The 19716-nt window shown below is 38.3% G+C and overlaps 1 protein-coding gene across 1 annotated transcript in view; it reads left to right on the forward strand.

The window, feature by feature from the left end:
* TMEM135 (transmembrane protein 135) overlaps positions 1-19716 on the forward strand; it is a 189654-nt gene that overhangs the window by 26846 nt on the left and 143092 nt on the right. Inside the window, exon 4 of the mRNA XM_055701808.1 lies at positions 13576-13609. Coding sequence (XP_055557783.1) covers positions 13576-13609 — 34 coding nt within the window. The remainder of the gene's footprint in view (positions 1-13575; positions 13610-19716) is intronic.

A 19716-nucleotide genomic window follows, 5' to 3' on the forward strand; every position in this document is an offset into this window, starting at 1 on the left:
TTGGGGGGAAAAAAACCACAATAGGCTGGTATTTTACACTAGAGAGACTGATAACCTCTGTAGGTTGTATCATTGACAGTGAGTGACAAAATACCAACTTTGCAGATATTTTCAAAGAAATTTCTTTTTTTCCACTTACTGTTATAGTTCTAGAAAAAGTTCCTGAAGTTGATTTAACTGTGTTTACTTAAATCAATGTTAATGAAGTCAGTTTTTAAGAACCATCTTAAGTGGTGGGTAAGGAGCAGGCAGTTCCACTGTGTCATAAGTCAAGCAAGGGGGGCAGAAGACCAGCTTGGCTGAATGGGGAACTCCTTGTGGAGCTCAAGAGGAAAAAAGACATGGAAGTGAGTCCAGGCTGTGCAGGAAGGTTAGAGAGCTGTGCTTTGCATATGCAGAAGACACAAAAGGCCAAAAGCTCAGGGTTTTAACTGGCCAGTGTTGTCTCTGACAACAAGAAGGGCTTTTTAAAGCATGTCAATAGCAAGAGGATGTCTCAGGAAAACAATTGGACTGATACTTGTTGAAGATGGTCACCTGACATATGGAGGAAGGAAGAGCTGAGACATTCAATGGTTTTTTTTGCTTCGGTCTTTATTAACACTGACAGATCTTGGGCTGCCCAGTTCCCAGAGTCAGAGGAGCATGGACTGTATCAGCTGAACATTCTTAAGTCCATAGGGCCTGGTGGGATTCACCCCAGAGTTCTGAAGGAGCTAGCAAATGTTATGGCAGGACCCCTCTTGGTCATCTACCAAAGATCTTGGGAATCTGGGGAGGTCCCTGCAACTGGAAGCTAGCCAGTGTTATTCTGATTTACAAGAAGGATTTGAAGGAGGACCCAGGAAACTACAGACATATAAGACTAACCACAGTTCCTGGAAAAATTATTGAGAAGATTGTACTTTGTACTCTTGAAAGGCATTTAAAGAACAATGGAGTCATCAGGCACAGTCAGCCTGGGTTCACAAAGGGAAAGTCCTGTTTAACTAATTTGATGTCCTTCTATGATAAGGTCACCCAGACCTAGTGGATGAAGGAAGGGAAGGCTGTCAGTGAAGTTGCAGCTGGATTGTGCAGCAGTCGTGTGTAAAGGGGAAAAACATGTCCTTTGTGGGTTAGGAAAAGATGCAGTGTTACTAGCAAGATGTAAGCAATGTGCTCTGTTTGTAAAAGTAGCTGTAGAGTTAAAGATTCTGCATTTAAATGAACAGTGGAAATAATTTTGTTCTTTATGCAAGAAAAATCTCTCCCATACTGTGCTCTTAATTACTCCTACAGTCAGTCTATCCTTCACCCCCTGCCCTTTACTCCTCATGGTTCTGTGTATGCACATAAGAGACAGATACAATCCTTGTACTTCTCCATACCTTTTAAAAATAAGTGGTTGCAGTCAACACTTCAACTTTTCTAACCATCTGCAATGCGTGTTACTATTTCATAGCAGTCATCTCTTCCCAATCAATTCAGTGAACTACAATTATGTGCCTTAGTTACAAAGGCAGTCTAGATAACTGTTCTTAAACTGGATTTCATCCGCTTCAGGTGGCAAAAGTGGCAAGATGAATCCTATAGTTGTGAACAGAACAAGAAGGATCCTTGGGGATGAGTGATTCCAGTCCCATGCAGTTGTAGTCTGTCAGCCCAGGTTATAAACTAATCGGGCTTCTGAGAAACTGTAGCCATGTCTGCAGGAGGGTGCAGCAACCAAGTTTCAGGCATTTTCAGCCTGGAGCTGATCCAGCTTGCTTGTGTGATTCTTTTAAGTCTTGCACAAGATGGAAGAGCAGGAGAGCAGCTACGGCTTTATAGTCAACAATTCATCTTCTGGGATTATACAGGCAGGCAGAGTAAGAGTACTGGAAGATCACTTGTAAAATAAAAAAAAAGTACCTATGATTCTGAAGATGCTGGAGAACATGTTGCAGGCATCTGGGTGGGTCTGTACAGACTGGGTTTATTTTCTTTTAGTGTTGTTACAGTCAGGGCGGCTGACCTGGATCAAGCAGGACTATCTGGCTGCATTTGCTCAATGGTTTCCAGTTCCCTGAGTTTCAGGAGGATTTACCAGTTTAGGCACAGCACCAGCCATGAGGTTACTTCATGACTAATAATGTAAAGACATCACAGGCAGCACTCGTTAAGCTCTGGACTACCTCTATCAGTTGACATAGGGCCAGCCTGGGTGGACAAAGGGCAGTGCTACAAGCTCTGATAGATCCCAGGTGATGGTGTAGCTAGCTTCTTCTGCAGTGCTTCATGAATAATTGAAACTTGATTTAATATTTTTTTGTTATTCAAAGACCGCTTTTGGCAAATCTGTTTTTGAAATGTTCGTTTGGTAGGCTGAATACTAACTAAAACTGACTTCATCATCTGAGTATTAGTATGATTTTGTATTCTATTTTTCATCATTAACCCCCAAAACCCCACAAAAAAACCCTAGAAAACTTGCAGTTCCCTTGAAATGCCTGCAGATAAAATGTCAAAATTCAGACTGCTGCCGAACATTGGAGTGTTTTGCAAGACTGACTTGGATTCAAATGACACAAACAGTGGATTAATTACTGTGTTCTGTCTGCTCCGCGCTAGCATCCAGGAGACACTCATTTGGACTTCCTTGGCTTAAGTGAACACTTAATACATCTTCTGTGTCTGAATGCTTGCGTGTAACATGCAGCTCCCAGAGGGGGAATAATAAATGTTCTGCTAGTATAGAATAAACTTCGGATGCTGCCTAGGAGAGCTGGCTATAGCGTTGGCTGATGTGGCAGTGAAAAGCTTGACATTTACCTGGCGAGGTAACATCCCTGCCTGTGATGCCTCTGGTACAATGGTGCAATGGCTGAAAGTCTTTAAGATAGCTTTTTTATGTTACAAAAAATACTCAGGTCTGCTCGTAGGATGTTGTTTTTAGATAGCACAGACGAGGGGAGCTGAAATCTTTGCTTCCATATGAGCCACACCTATAAACTCTCTGTAATTGAAGTAACTCTTTCCTGTAGCCTCATTGCTCCCAAAGAATTAATGTGGTTGTTAGCTCCTGCAGCAGGAAGAGCGTGGAAGTGGAAACCTAGAATGGTAATGATTTGCTATATTTAACCATGCAAGGGTTTTCTGTGCTGAAGATTACAGCAGTGTACTGTGGTTAAACATCTTGCTTCCCCTTCCTGCCCTCCCCCTCTACATCCCAGGACAGAAAATGACACATTTTTATTTCCTTTAATAAGTCCTATGGATTGCAGAATGCTTCTTGTAATCAGACGATCTTCACTCCAAACTTTTTGGTAAAATAGGTTGAAACTTTTTAGTAAAATAAGCATATGCTGTTAAAACCTTCTCCTGAAGATGGTCTGTCTGTAAAGCAGTAACAGCAGATCCGCTGCATAAAAGGCAAGCATTAAACAGACTGCTCCAATTTTCTTGAAAGACTGTAGAAGTCTGGACTGATTGGTAGTACAACGTCATTTTGTCTACTTGAAGGAATTTGTATGTGCTCCATCTTGCTTCATTAATGATAGATTTTTTCCTTTTAAGCTCCTCTTCAATGTCTGTTATTCATTCCTCATGAGCAATGGACTGAGGAACTAGCAAAAATGTTCTAGTATCAACTGTTGGCATTTTGGATCTTTGAGCTTGAAGTTAGAAAATTATAGATTCATACTGGACCTGGCAACAGCTTCTTTCTGTCTTTGGTAGGTGAAAAGTCATGTTAATGTCTGTCTGTAGTGTCTGGCACGGTTCATCATCGAACGAATACTGATGTCCTGCCAGAAATTCACTTCTCAGTCAACAGGGATATGCTGAAATGGCTTTCAGTCAAACGTTTAGTTTATGTTTAGTTTATGGCTCGCCTGCCTTTCTAGAGAAGGTTTCTGTTTGCCTCCAATACCTCTGTTCCTCAGGACCCTGTGTGTTTCAGGCCCTTACGGATGTAGGCCCACTCTTAACAGTGTTAATATCAGTCTTCTGCGTGACTAATTCATAGTTCTTAACTGGATTTGAAACCTGTTTTTAATATGACTTAATATGCTGTCACTGGGGTTCTAAAGGGGAAAAAAATGCCAATGGCGCTGTATTTTGGCACATCTGACTCAATACCCTACTTCTGCTGGAATAGCTGCTCTGTTTGTGAGTACAAGGGCGTTTAGAAGTTAGTCACACGGTGTGAAAAACTGCAGTAGTCTCCTGATCGAGTTGGATTGATTTGTCGTGTTAGGGGTTGTTTTTTTTTTTGCAGATTGCTTCAGGCATTTTGTAAACAGTGTAATTGGATCACAACTGTAGTCATTAAAACATTATGAGTCTAAAGAGAAAACTAGCTCTAAACGTGCTAACAAAACGATAGCTGCTAGTTTGACGGACTAGAAAAGAGCGTTAGACTGCTTAAGTCTTGAAATCGGTGAAAAACCTGATCATTTGAGTAGCTTATCAAAAAACTTGTGTTGTGGAATGGACTGTCTCAAACTGGGCACAGAATATGGCTTGGGGAGTGGAAGGCAGCTGTTTCAAGGGGCTTCTTGGAAGCTTCTGGAGCCACTTCTCACTGAGGTTGTGTGGGCTGGGTTTGGGATGTGCAGGTAGTGTGTGGGGGAATGGCTCTTAACCTGAGAAGGGCTTGCAGGGTAGAGGTGGAGGAGAACAGGTCAAATGCAGGATGAATTTCCCGTGGTGGTGGGACAACTCCAAGCTGTCTGCTAGAGTAGTGGTCTTACATGAGATTTTCTTTTTTCTCTCCTTCTTCCTGTCCTTCTCGCTCCCAAAATATACTGAGTACGTGTCCAGTGACTGTTGCATGCCTACGCAACTCTGAAATTTGTGTCCTTTCTTGCTCTCCTTCCTAATTTTTATCAACAGTTCTGTTCGTTATGTTCTCTTTTTGTTATGAAGCAGTAGTGATTGCCAACAAAATATGTAGAAGCAATGACCTGCTGCTGCCAAGGATCCCCAAAGCAATTTTGCTCAAAAAGAGAGTATTTGCTTTTATGCCCTACGTGCGTACCTTCCAGACAGAAGAGCCAAGCAGCACATGTTGTATCCCAACTGAGAAGGTGCCCAGAAAAGAACTGAGTGTTTTCTTTTTGATTGACTAAGCTGATAAAAAAACAATTCTGTGTTACTATCGGCTGTCCAAGACTATTATTTGGGCCTTACTTAACACTAGATGGGCCTTCTGTACCAAGAATATGAATTCAGTAAGTCGCTGGAGATCCAGCATTTCTTCTTTTCCTGAGTTTTGATTAATTTGTTTTTCTTCTGTTACTATTAGTCAATCTTTTTCTGAAACTAATAAACTTTTTGGAATTTGATTTTTATCTCTTCATGGAATCAAGGATGTTAAATCACACTTTAATTGGGAGGTTTTTGTCCCCCCGTAGGTCAACCTTTGTTTTGACTCTGGGTCTTTAGACTCCATAGAGAAGCTGGGAGAGGAGGAAAAGGGAGGGAATGTTCAAAGAAAATCTGTATAAAATAGAGTATAATACAGTTAAAAAAATTAAACTATAGATGTTATCATGTATTGCACTAGCTGAAAACTCTAAGAATTATTGGTACTAATTTAACTGGAATGTATTACTCTTTTTGGCTTCTCTCCCTTTCCAGTTTTCTCATACCCTTTCTTTGGCATGTGTTCAAATCATAGAACTTGTTGAGTTTATTTTCTTTCCTTTTAAGAACAACAAATTCTGAGTATTTGCAAGAAACCATTTTATTTAACATGTAATGTGCTCAAAGCAAGTATTACTGATTTGCAGTTTTGAACAGCTTCAGTTTCCCCAATGTGTAAGGTGTCCATTTCCTACTTCAGACAACCTAAAATTCTGAAATAGAAAGTTCCTTTAAAAAAGACAGTGGGTTGTGGGTACTTAAACTGTGTATTTCTGACATGAAGTTATGTGCCTGAACATTGTCTTCATGTGAAAGATTTACTACTGGTGTTTACTAAGCTCAAAAAATAATAATTTTCTTTCTTGAAAACTTACTGCTTAGGTCTGTTTTCATAGTTTTTGGCATTATTTTGAAAGCTTATCTGTTCCTGCTGATTTTAAGTGAACTTTTGCACTAGGATTTCGCTGCTGGCCTCCAGCTGTCAGTAGGAAATTGGTGGGTGTGAGAGATTAACGATACCCTAAACATAATCTGTAGTACTTGTGTTATTACAGGGATGCAATCACAACTCCAGATCTATAGTTGGTTAGCTTGTGGTGTCAAGCTGCTGTAGAGCAGAAAAAAAACCCCTCTCTTCATTCTGACCTTTTTCTTTTCAGGGGAAACCTGTGATTTGTGTGTTTGATTTAATTCTGCAGGTTATAAAGTGGTGTGTTTTACAGTGTGTGTGGGGGAGGGAAGCTGGGGGGAGGAATTCTTCCTGTTTTTGCAGACCACAAATCCTGTCTGGGGAGCCATTGCAAACTATTATGTTAGCTTCTTAGTTTATGTTCAGAAATTAAAGCCAGAGTTAACTCTTTCTTTCTTTCTTTCTTTTTTTTAAAAGGACAAATGTTCTCAAAATTTACCATAACGTCAATGCAGCATAACTTAATGTGCCATTTACCTTTTTTCACATTCCACCCCATATATACCTTTGAATCCACTGATTTCCTTTGAAAGTAGTTTTATTTGTGATTTCTTAGTTTTGTAGAACATCCAAAAAAGGATCATTCATTGAAATAAGGTGATGACTGTCAGAATATGCAGCAGACTCAATGAATAGTGGTATTTGTATAAAATTCAAACTTGAATTTGTAGGAAACTTGGAAAATATGTATTTTTTTCATAAATTCAGTATGTTAAAGCCACATAGTTCAGATTTTGTCACATAGGTCACAAAAAATGGTCAGTGACTTGTTTCATTCTAGTATCTATTTATTCTTAGGTCAAGCTTGTTTGACAACATTAAGAACTTCTGGAAAATAGTAGGAACATGATGTTTTGGACTGGGGATGAAGTTAGTTTACATCAAAGCTAGCTAAAGCTATTCTTGTCTTAGCAGTGAGTTGGATATTTTTCTTTTGTGGGTTTTTTGCCCCCCAGCTGTTTAAATTCACTGTATATGTGGAGAAACATAACCTACCAGTGAGGGTGTTTAATCAGAGAACATGTTCTCTTTAATTACATGCATAAAGATTTTTAATATACTGCTTTATCCATCTTCAGGCTCCTTCTAGCCATCTCTACTACTAACTGCTGCTGCACGCTGGGTTACAAGAGCTGTAGCAGGGTATGGGGCCTGGGTGGTGTACTTGCCCCAGTGTGTACCTTGCCCTGTGGTGTGAATTTACTGGCTCCCTGTTACAGCTCACACCTAGGGCTATTCTCACTGAAAGACGTGCCTGTTTAGTCAATTTATGTGAATTTTGTACATAGTGGTATTCATCTTGCTGTAGTTATTTCCTGTTATTTCTGACTTGGTTGCTTATTTCCCCTTCAGTTTTGAGCAAGAAAAAAAAAAAGTGATCATAAAACCAAGAAGACTAGTAAAAAAAATGCAGATATAGTAGTTCAAATATGTTTAATTAATTGCAATGAAATTAGATTTCAGGGTGTCTGCTTGGAAGGGTTTGTGGTTTAGCTGAAACAAGACAACAGAGAAAACAATGCTTTAAACTGAGTATTGCCAAAAAAAGTTATTGATGAGAAAACCACAAGGAGTGGAATGCTGCCTATTGGAAATGGACAGAGCAAGGCAAAACATATGAAAGAAATACTCAAAAGAAGGAATGAATATTGAGAGAAATACCTTAAAAATGACAGGTACCTACCCTCCTTTCCATAGCTGTTTAGAGAAAGAGGAGGTGTTTACTTTCTGTTGGAAATTTTCTTCAAATGCTGCTAAGGTTGCAATAATTAATTTATGGTAAAATTGCCGTGAGCATAAGTATGTTCTAAAGTTTCATCCCACCTTCAGACAAGGTTATTTGGTGGGGTTTTTTTTGTGTGTGTGTTTCTCTTTTTTTTTTTTTTGTTTTTGTTTTCTTTTGTTGGGTTTTTTTAGCTTAGCAACAACTCTGTATTTAAGAAAACCATAAATATATTGAAGGAAAACCGTAAATAGGGAGAGAGAACAGGCAGTGAGTTTCGTAGGAAAAAACATTTTGGTTGTATTCTAAAAATCAGTATTTTGTATGGTTTGCTATTATATGAAGCAAAAGCTTATGCTACTTGTGAAGGTAAGATTATTCTTCGAATTTTATAACATGTCCAGCTAAGCAAGAAAACATTCTTTAGGAAACTATTCCACAAACAGTATGTTGGCATGCAGGTTTGGACAGTTGTCATTACTTCTGTTGGCATGAATAGGATTTTTAACTCATGTAGCAGGAGTTGGACTTTGGCCTCAATCAAATAAGTTTTCCAGAATTTACAGCACTTGCGTGAAAATATAAATACCCTGCTTACAGGTAGATGCATTCAGAGTCTGAGAGTGACACTTAATGATTTCTTTCACTTTAAAATACTATTGCTTAAACAAAGAATAGGAAATCTTCAATCTGTTTTTTACTTTATTTTAATTTTAAATCCTTGAAGATGAGTTCTGAAAAATTGGGACAGTTCAGTAAAGAGCCATAAATATGATTAAAATCTTAGGGAATGTTGCAGAAAAACTGAAGGAACTCAGTTTTTGTTTAAGAAATGGTATGTGTGTGACTTGGTTGGACTTTGTAGCATTACAGTGGAGGTAAAGATGTAACTGGTTTTAGTGACAGGACAGATACTTGTCTAAAGTAGGGTATAAATTGTAAAGGTAAGTATCATTAAAATAACTTACCAGTGGTTGCAGTGATTTTGTTGGGAATACTTAAAAACAAATTTCTTCTTTTTAAAGAAGTGGTTAATCCAGTAAAGTTTGTGTTTTGTATTAGTTAGGAAGCCAGATTATTTATCACTGTAATCTCTTCTGATTTTATAACCTGTGGAAAAAAAATTGAAGTTGATTATTGATGATATTTTGAAGTTGCATTCCACCCTTTTTTTTCCTGTAGAATGATAAACTTGTTCATGTGAGCCTTGGGAAGGCAGCCGGTTGCAGCTTCCTGCTTTGAGCAGGGATTTGTCTGGTCAGCCTTGCAAACTTCTTGAGGACAGAGGTCTAACAGCCCCTCTGGGTCTGTGTTCCAATGCTTGGCTGTCTTGACGCAGAAAATGTTGTTTCCTCAGGTCAAGTCAAAATCTCTCCAGCCAGTTGATCAATGCCTGTTTTGTACCGGGGACCAAAACTGGGCTCAGTGCTCTGTGTGGTATAGTGAGTGCCAAGTGAAGGGGATTAATCATTTCCCTTGACCTCCTACCTACACTTCTGGTAATACAGCCCAGTACACTGCTAAGGCTTCCTTGCTATTTTTATCCTATAGCTTTTTGGTTTTTTTCACAGTTATTTTAGACTCTCCTCTGGGCAGCACGATCATAAAAATATGTGGTTCTCTGTTGAGGTTTATAGGCCATAGTTTAAGAGACATTGCTGCTAGAATTTGGTCTTACCAAGTTGTCTGAAAAGCAGATTTTTACCAAGTGAAACTTTTATTTGAGGAAGGTATAAATGAACAAGAGAATTATCTTCTGGAAGCTTGTGGTCTGTTGTTATTTAAACATTAAAAGTGGATTCCACGAGATTGGAATTATTCAGCCACGGATGATGTGACCTGTGCTGAATAACTGAACTCTGAGACATTGCCTGCTCAGTTCTCTAACAAGCATACAAGAAAACTCACTTACAATCATGTGTAAGTGTGAATTGGGGGAGAAAAACAAGGGAGAAACAGAATGGAAGGTATATTAAGCACTACTGCTCTTTGGTACTTGTATTAAAGGGTAATTAATAAAAGTGATTGTTTTCGTGCAATCCTCCTTTTCAGGTAAAAGATGCCAATCTTGTTAAGACATTTTCAGATCAGTTTTTCTTTGATTCTTTAGTTTCACACAACAGACTGGCTGGCCAGACCAGGACATGCCACCCCATCTCTTGTCCCACAGATGCAGCTCTCTTGGATGCTGACTTTTGTCCTTGCCCTAGTTCAGCCTTGCTCTGCTGCTCTTGAATTTTGCCCCTGGCTTGTGTTTTTCCTTCCTGAATTAAAGGTCGCATATGTAATTAGAAACAGAGCAGGATATGCAAGATGCTGTCAGTTGAAGAAGTGAGAGAGAGGCAGTGGGAAGCCAAAATGAAGATCTTGATGAGAGAGGCCTCTGGAAGAAAATGGCCTGAGACAGAGATGGTGGTGGAGGAGGGGCAGGTTTGTGTGCATCTGCTTGGGCTTTCCCATAGTGAACTTGCTGGACCATCACTGACGTAGCTACCCGCTGATGCTGGTGCTCCTGAGATTAATGTTCAACACTGGTTTGTGGACTTTGGGTGTGAAACGTTAGCTGTTCATTAGTATCTTTAAACCTCCCCGAAGCAGGTGGTTAGACATGGCTGACTAATTATTTTTGTTGTTTAATTCTTTCCTGCTCTTGTAATACCATTTCCCAATTATTTTCTTCTCTTATTTACCAGCTGCAGTTTTAATACAATCCTTGGGTTGTACCAGTGACCCTTTTGCTTGGCCTGCCTCCATCTTTCTGTCCTGTTTTCCATCAGCTGTCCTTGCTACAAAATAGTGCAACATTTGCTGAACTTCTACCCGCTTTTTAACAGTTGAGTGCAGGGTTGAGTTAGGCTTGCTGGATCACATTTGCCCAGGGCCAGGAAGAGTTGTGTCCCCCTGCCCTCCGAAACGTGGAACTATTTATTTTTAAAACAGTCACAGAATTAATTTGGAGGAAGAAAACTTTCTGCCTGGAGTTAGCCAGGGCCCTGTATAGCGGCAGATAGAGACGGTCTTGCCACAGGCACTTTCAGTCATCTAGCAACTTTCTGTGTTTTCAGCTCCGGAAGTTACTTCCTTGCACAGATTTGTTGTCTGTACATTTTCCCTCCTCCTGACCACCTACTTCTCACATCAGTCTTGCTGAAGCTGTGCTGCAGCTTCTGATTTCTTTCCTTCCTCTTCTCTAGCCCCTTTTCCTTTCTTTGTCTTTGTGGTCATCGGGTTGCATTTTACACTTAGCCAAAAGGGACCTCAATTGAAGCTAAAGCTTATTTAGATAAAATTCTTAGTTTTTTAGTACCTAATAAATAAATAAAATAAATTCCAGCGGGAGGCTGAAAGACCCTGCCTGCATGTCATCCCTGCCTGCGTGACATAAAGACTGCAGGAGAGCATCCAATTTAGTAGATTGTGTGCACATACAATAGTCATGCTGATTTGTGCACATTATATATAATAAAATTGTGAATACACAGGCTATCTCTTAAAGCTGCATCTGTCACTCGGTAGTTGGTGGTAGCTTCTTGCAGGTAAGTGTGTTGCTGCAGGATGTTATTGAGGTTCTGATATTTTCCAGAATACTCATAGTGTATCGAGTTACCAGGTTTACTCTCATGGGTAAATTTTGTTTGAATATTTACTGTAAACTTGTAATATTATCGTAGAGGTAAAAAAATAATAATTAAGAAACATGACATATCCATTTTTCCCTACAAGAACAAAGTAAATACAATTTCCAGTACACGGAACTATGTTGGCTGCCAGTTTGGTAATCAGGAGGGTCAGGGTACCAATATTTTACCACCTGAGCTAAGCAGCGGAAAGACTAGGTGATTGTTGCAGGCCAGCTTGAGAAGTGAATTGTCTATTGCATGAGTGAATTTTCACCCCTTTCTGGTCAGAAACATCATACAGTATTTTGATGCTTTATTACAAGTTGTAGGGGCTGCTTTACTTTTTTTTTTGTTGTTTACAGACATAATTCCCTGTATGTTGTCTTTTTGTTTCTTGTGTGCCTCATCCTAACCAGGTCTTTAGATTCAGGCTTTTCTTTTCTTAGATTTCCATGCTAGAGTCTTGTTTCTGGACAAGCACCGAGTGGAGAAGGAACAGATTCATAATTCTGCTTTAAAATAAACAAAAGCACAAAAATCCAAACCTAAACCAAACTGATTTTGCTAGTTAAAATTTTTAACTTAAGCCAAATTTCAATCTTTCCTGTGAGTAGAGAGGAACTTGTGGAACTCAAGATGGTGCATCATTGCTTCCTGCAAATTCAACGTGATGTGAAAACAGTAAAGCTTTTAAGTGGAATGGAATATAACCCTGTACCTTAGGTATCTGCAGTGAAAAACCTTGATCTGGATGTGTAACTTGGCAAAGTTATAAACACCTAAACTTGGGGGTCAGAAAATACTGAATAAACCTTTTTTCAGGTGATTGAAGCCTGGGAACTATGTGATAGGAATTTCTGCAATTGAAGTGATAGCAAGATATGTTCTGTTAACATACTTCTCTCTTAAGCACTCTACCAATGCTTGGAAACTGAAAACTGTCATGAGAAAATGGCACATACAAGCCTGGGGAGGGACCTTCTGTTTTATGTGGAGTACCAATATGAAAAAATCTTGAATGATGTAAAGACAAATAGGAGTTCAGGTTATGAACTCGGTTATAGAACCGAGAAACTTTAATGGTTGAATGTGTGCCTTCTGTGTTATGTTCAAGTTTTGTGTGTAACAGTGGTAGGGACAATAAGAAAAATCCCAAATACTACAAGGCTAACAGTGAACTCAAGACATTAAGAATGTCTTGATAAGTCCAATAAGAAACACTGAAGCTGAATTTTCCAACTTTTGGCCTAAGGTAGTCTTTGGTAGTCTCTAAGGTAGTCTTTGAAGAAGAGGAGGAATGAATGAAGGCAAAGTGGTAAGGTTTCTCAAGGCTGATGGTGACTTGTGAATGATGTACAGAAAATAACTTTTTTTTTCAGCTGGAGCACAGTGACATCTAATACAGTCTGTTATTGGAGCAGCTCACATCTGCATAGTCAAGGGTTCAGTTTCAGTCTTGTGCTGCAGTAGCATCAGCAAAAGTGTGGAAGCATGAGCTCAAGTTTATACTTTTACTGTCTAAATAGCAGTGTGAGCTATGGGCTGAGATAGGGACAGGTCCGAACATAGAAGGGGAAAAAGAAATTAGATAAAGGTTAGAAGAGAAGGTGGTGGCTGCTGTGCTAGGACAGTGTTGGCATTGAAAAGGGAGGGCATACTGCCCTGAGCCAAGATTTCTACATCAGCAGTCTCAGTAGAAAACACTTTTCATGACAATGTAAGCAGAAGGGCTAAGACGCCTTGAGTTACATAGCACTGGTCACAAAACAGAAGTTTACACGCGAGTGTTTTCCTGTAAATTCACAGTTTAACTTAGGTTTTGGCCACAGTTTGTATACTTAGGTTACTAGCTTGTGTGTAGGCTTTTATCTTGTGATAAGTGCTGTGTAACTCAAGGTGCCTTGCCCCTTCATGACAGCTTCAGGACTCGTGCAGTTGCTATATATAGCTTCGTTCATGTAATTCCTCACCGCTTTGGATACTGTGCTATCAAGGTGCTATTTTTGGTTTCATACTTAGTTTTCTATAGGGTGGTAATGGTTCATCCTCTGTCAATAATAAATAATAAAATATTCATAATGCTTAAAGTGATTTTCTTCAGTGTGCAACAAAATGTTTAATTCATTCACTAATTTTATCATTTCTGTTTGTAGGAGAGGTCTCCTCACAATTTACATGGCCAATCAAGTAAGTAGTCCTTTATTTCAAGAATATGTAAGATCCATTGTAAATGTGTCTTGTTCAAATGTGTCATGTTTAAAATTGATGCTGAGATTCATTGCCTTTTTAATAGTTCCAGGATTTTTCTTTCTGTAAGGATTATGTGTTATTAGATAACTAAAATTATCTTAAGAGCAAATTGTGACTACAGATCTTTTAGGTAGCTGTAAAGCAGAGGCTGAAACGTAGTTCATTGTACTATGCTCAGAATTTTTGTATCATAATCCCAAGACGATGGGTAATTTTGTATGTCTCCTCCATGGTGGAGTGGCATCTGGTACTTTTAATTGTTGTTATTTTGCAGATAATTAATTCAACACCATATACTTCAGTTTCGCAATCAATTCTTTTTCAAACTGCTATCAGCTATTGTGTGTACAAACATTTTTACCGCAAGTTTCTATCAATTACAATTGTGTCATGTTCCTCACGATCTCATTGAAATAAATAAAAGTAGTAAATTTATCTAAATGACGCTTTGTTCATTAACTTTATCTAAATATATAATACTTCTGTAACCTGATCATAGTCCTTTAGGAGTGATTTTATTGTGCCAAAAGGATTATCTAAAGTTTCTTGTGTAGTTTGAGTTGCATGAAGAGTCACAGAAACTACAAAACCATGAAAAAGAAAAAGCTGAAGAGCTGTGTTCTAGACTGCGATGATTTGCTGGAGCCTCAGTAGAATTGTGCGAGAGTAGAACTCTTTGATGGTGATGAAAAGATTAATGACTAAAAGTGATGAGACAAAGGCCATGTATTGTAGTACAGATTAGGATCATAAAATTGATACTTACTCTTCCAGCCTTGTAAAGTCATTGCTGATGACTGATGTCATTCTGAAGAATCAGGGGCAGGGGGTGTGTGTGTGTGTGTGAGCTTTTGGAAGGAGGTGACATCATATGTTTGCTAGGAGGTAAATATCCTGGAAACTCTATATGCGTTTGCCGAACCCCTTACAGAGTCCTCTCTCAAATTCTAGCATTTAACAAATTCTTTTAGGCAGAAATTGTTTCTCGGGTTAGACAGACTCATGAGTGGAGCTTACAGGCTTCAGAAGAGAAGATACTAATTTTTGCCATTAACTTTATTATTGTCAAGTACCATTTTAACTTTTATAGGTGCTTGACTTGGATGGCTCATACCCTGTTGTTTAGTATTCCTTTTCTCTGTAAAGTTTTTTTACCTAATTTGAAAAGATGGGAAATCCTTTTCCTGAGATTTAATTAATTAGATGTTTAGACTCCCAGTAGCACATGGAAACAAGGTTTGATTCCTGCAAAGAAATCTAAACCTTGGAAGGTTTAAAGTTTTCCTTGAATTCAGAAGAGCAACTGTGTAGAAACTTGTTCAGGAAATGTAGGTTGTAAAGGTGACGGTAAGTAGTTGGACATGCCATCCATCATTTCTTTGGGATGGACTTTTCAAGAGAAGGTGAAATAGATGTGCTTAAATAGCAGCACCTCTGAGTATCCCAATTCTGAGAAAGCTATTATCGCATTCACTGCTCTTAATCTGCAACGCCACACAGTTCACATGACATTGGACGGTGTTATACAGGAAAAGTCAACCGATGCAGTTACATTTTATGGATGCCATTGGATGCAATGGACATTCTCTCCAGTATAATGGTTTATTTTAGTCACAAGTCTTTGGTTGAACTCAGGACTACTGGGATTTGCTTTGTAAACTGCCCTTCACCATGGCATACTTGCCTTGCTAACAAGTTATGTAATCACGGTAAACGTTACCTTATTTTTACTGTTTGTCTTTGGTTTGGAACTTTATATGCTGTGATAAGATTAATCTATAAATTTCCTAAGCCTTTAAAACATTTATTTCTGTCATCTTTAGATTGCAGTGTGCCCTATTCTGAAAGCTGGCAAATTTTAATTGGTAGTGATGGCAGCTAGATTGTGAAATTACACTGCATTTCTTGCATTCTGTAAAAGTAGTGTCAGGAACTATTAAAGTATTAATTGAACTAAATGTATTCCTTAGTCCTTTTTGTTTCACGTTTTGCTAAACTGTTTTGCAGCCTGAGCAATAATAAATCATTGAGGCTTTTTGTGTGATTCTTCATGTGTGCCTTTGCCCAATTAGACAGACAGGAGGTAACTGTAATTAAGTTTATTGGTTTTTATAAGCAATTATTATGAATGTTGCTGCAATTATTTTTTATAGCCATATTAGGGCTTTTAAATTAGAAAATTTTATTTCTGTTGTCCTGTTGGTAGTGTGTGACAATTTGTCCTCAGAGATGAATTTACGTAGTGAAAAGGGGAAAGGTATGTTAAAAGTTTTTATGCGTGGCTGCTGTTTCTCAGTTCAGTGAGTGAAATGCATTAGAACATGAAAGGCAATGGGTGTAAGGGCTCTTGTTCTAAAGGTGACATTTTTATTGATTTTTAATCTGGAGCTACTAGAAACATGTGAATAATTGTCCTGGCTAATTTTAACTAAGTCGGTGATTATAGCTTTATGTGAACCTGAACTCCCCAGTTGCATTTCCTTGTTGCTTACACAATAAAATGGCAGATTAAAAATAATGTCATTTTTGTGCTCTGTGGAAAAATCAAATAAAAATGCTTTCTTAGATTAGCTTACTGCTACGTTGAAGCTAAACAACAATGTACTTCAGGGCTTGGATTTTCTTTTGATTTGTTGGGTTTTTTTAAGAACTAGGAATAAGTATAGGTTTGAAGGATCTGTGGTTTTAATTTTGATATGCAGAGTCTAAAATCAACTTCTGAGCTTCTCGCTAGAAGTCAGAGATTGTAGAAGTAAACTAATATGCCTGAGCCCTAACATTGTTCAACATGTAGGTTTGGAAATTTTTAATTAGTTACAATCTGAGACCTGATGTTTCTGTAATACCCTGGAACAGAGTAGCAGTAGTCAGTGCTGTAGACCACACAGAAGCACAAAGCCTTTCAAGTTCTATTTTGGGTTGCACATGTTAAAGTCAAGAAATTTCTAGGATTTTAAGAGATGCATTGGTAGTGAACATAAAAGGTGATCCTTCATGGATAATTTGAGATCAAAAGGAACCCCAGGATTCCAACAAAAGGTGGAAAGTGAAATGTAATCCTTCTAGTTATTTTTATCTGGAAAAGTAGATGATACTAATGACTGTCTGTGAGTAAGACCTATGGCTCTTATGTTTCAAAACAGTTAAAGCATACTTCATTGTGGACAGCTCAACAGTTGTTGCTTTTAAGCTGAAGAAACCAGGTCTTTGTGTTAGAGTTTTTTGTGTTGAAAACAAAACAAAGGCTGGCTTCAATATGTAAGATAGGAAGAGACTAATCTAGACTAGGGCCAATTTGATATAAAACTTTTGAGAAACAAAAATCTAGGAATATTGATATGTTGTCACCAAAGAGGCAGTTAACCATGCATATGCTGAACTACAAAATGATTTTGTTCTCCTTCTTCAGAAAAAGGTGCAAGTTTCTTCACATGCTATGTTTCAAATTCGAAGTGTGCATCACTCTGTCAAAGGCTTTCTTTGTTTTGTACTGTGACATCTAAAGTACGGTGTTGTACTTGTTAATATGAAATCAAAAATAAGTTGCTCTTGAGGGTCACAGATCAAACGGTGTGAAGTTCAAGCATAAGATGAGGCTGCCGGATGCAAAAGGCAGAGTGATGCTATTGAGGACTGCTTCTTGAGTGTGATGGGAGGAAAAGGTGTAGGAATCTGGCCTGGCCAAAGAGTGAGCATTAGGGAGTGGACAGGTATCAATTTGAAAAATAAAACAAGAAAGGTAGGAGCAAAAGGAGGCAGAGAAGCTCAATTGAAAGATGAGAAATGAGAATTTGGTGTGGCAAGAGACATGAAGGGACTGGAGCTGGGCTGATGTCATGGGAATTGTTTTGTGGGAGTGTTACAGATTTTAAAAGTGGAAGAAAGATGTGAAAAAGTAGATCTATTCTAGTTAAAACAGTGAGATGATGCAGAAGATGATGGGCTTGCAGGGAAAAGAAAGGATGAATTTTGTTGCAGTTAATATGAAGAGAGATTTAGCAAGAGCTCAGTAAGAGAGTCAGAGTTGTTGAAGTTCTGGATATGGGAGTTGGAGAAATTGTTGTCAGCAACTGCATGTGGATAAAGTTTACACGGAAATAGGAAGATCCCATGTTTTATTTATCACTGTGCTGATGTTAAGTCATCAGTTCATCTGCCATTTATGAAGCATTGTACAGAGGTCCTCATGTACAGGGTAGGAGATACTGTTCTAAAGAAATACACAGCCATGCTTGTCATCAGTTCTATGAGAACAAAGTATGGCAGGAAGGGTGCATCTTCCCAGGTTATCATATGTTAAAGATCGGTGATAATGAGGAGAAATGCTGAGAGGAGAGTCAAGAGTGTAAGAGGAGTGCTGTAAGGGAAGACCTTCCAAATTCTATGTATTCCAACTTGTGATGTTTTTTGGAAAACCTCAGAGATCTGCTGTGACCATGTTCACTTTAACAGCCTGCTGATGAAGCTGAGAGCCTCCTTACTACTTTGCTATTCCTTTCAGATGTACTAACTCCTTCCCTTCCCTATGTCTGCTATTTCAGAAATACTTTTTTCATTTGTATTTCAAGTCCAATTAAGAAGTAAAGCTACCAAGAAATACTGTTCACATTAAACAAATATTGAACCGAAAAAGCTGATCAAAGGCATTCCGGTGGGTGATGCTCTGCTTCTGTATATGATAGAGAACAAGTAATACAGCTGAGCACAAAGTTTCTTACCGTTATGAAGTAGTCCAAGCAGTTTTACAGTTGAATTATTTTTCAGTTGCATAAATAGACTAAATCTGGGTTCATTTTAGCTGTATCTGTGTTTATTCGAACCAGTCATGTGAAGGCCACATGTAAATTTTGCTCTTACAGCTTGAAATATTTGGTCTGGGAGCATGCAAAAATGCTGAAGTGCAGACTTTAAAAGAAATCCCTTAGGATCTAATGGAGAAATGAGTATCTAGTGCTTCTCAGTCAGCTTTAACTCCAGATATTTGTATGTTTTTTTGTTTTTTTGGTTTTTTTTACAGGATGGAAGTCATAGTGATTCCAAATATCACTAAATCTTCATGCTTTGCAGTATTTAAAAAAAAAATCAAAGCCATTAGCCTAAGGTAAGATATGTGGCACAGCAAAGCGTATACCAAACTTGACAGAGATACGGCACAATATAAAACACGGTTCAAATGTTTGAGACCAAGGGCCTTCCAGTATCACTTTCCATATACACTAAATTTGTTGTTATTGTTCCATGCTTTGTAGGGGTGATGCGTGGAGGGATGAAAGGAGGAGTGAGACTTGCTATGGCAAGAGAAAATACACTTCTGAGCTGTGCTTTTGCTGACCCTGTAGTTTTGAAGTTTTTGCTAATGGCAAACTGGTAATGTAAAGAAAGGTACTTGTGCTCTGGAAGTGATCTGATGCTGAGTATTCATGAGTGGTATTTCTCACCAGCTTATCAAATGCTTTCTATACAAAATTGCCAACATGTCCGAGTTTTTATGGATGTTTCAGGAAATACCTTGTGCCAGTTGCAGTTAAATGACGGAGGATACTATGAATGATGCAGGTTGAAGGGTTTTGGGTTTTTTTGAGTAATATACTGTTGACTGTAAAATAATATTTGTCAATTACATAACTTGTAACTGAGAAACTTATCACCTAGTGCTGTTACATGCTATGAAAAACTGTGTACCAATTCAGAAATATCCTTTAAAATAAAAAAAATGTTCAGGATTATCACCTCATTGATAATTCTGTGGTAAAATAGGTATTTAATGTGCCATTTGTTTTGGAAAACCATTATATTTTGTTACATGGTTTGTTTATGGTAACAGAAAAAGCTGCTTTCTGTTTAAATTTACTAAACTCATTTTATAAACAAGGCACTGACTAGCTCCTTTTCTTCTCCTTTGGGTACAGTTGCATTTCAGTCAAAAGATAAGGGCAATCCAGAATGAAGAAGGGTGGATGGATTTACTTTTACCCAATACAGATTTTAATGTTTTTAGAAGTGCTGGGTACTAGTAAAATGGCTTTGAGCACTCCTCCCTTTTC

This window comes from Falco cherrug, chromosome 2, assembly GCF_023634085.1.
Source record: "Falco cherrug isolate bFalChe1 chromosome 2, bFalChe1.pri, whole genome shotgun sequence".
Classification (NCBI taxonomy): domain Eukaryota; kingdom Metazoa; phylum Chordata; class Aves; order Falconiformes; family Falconidae; genus Falco; species Falco cherrug.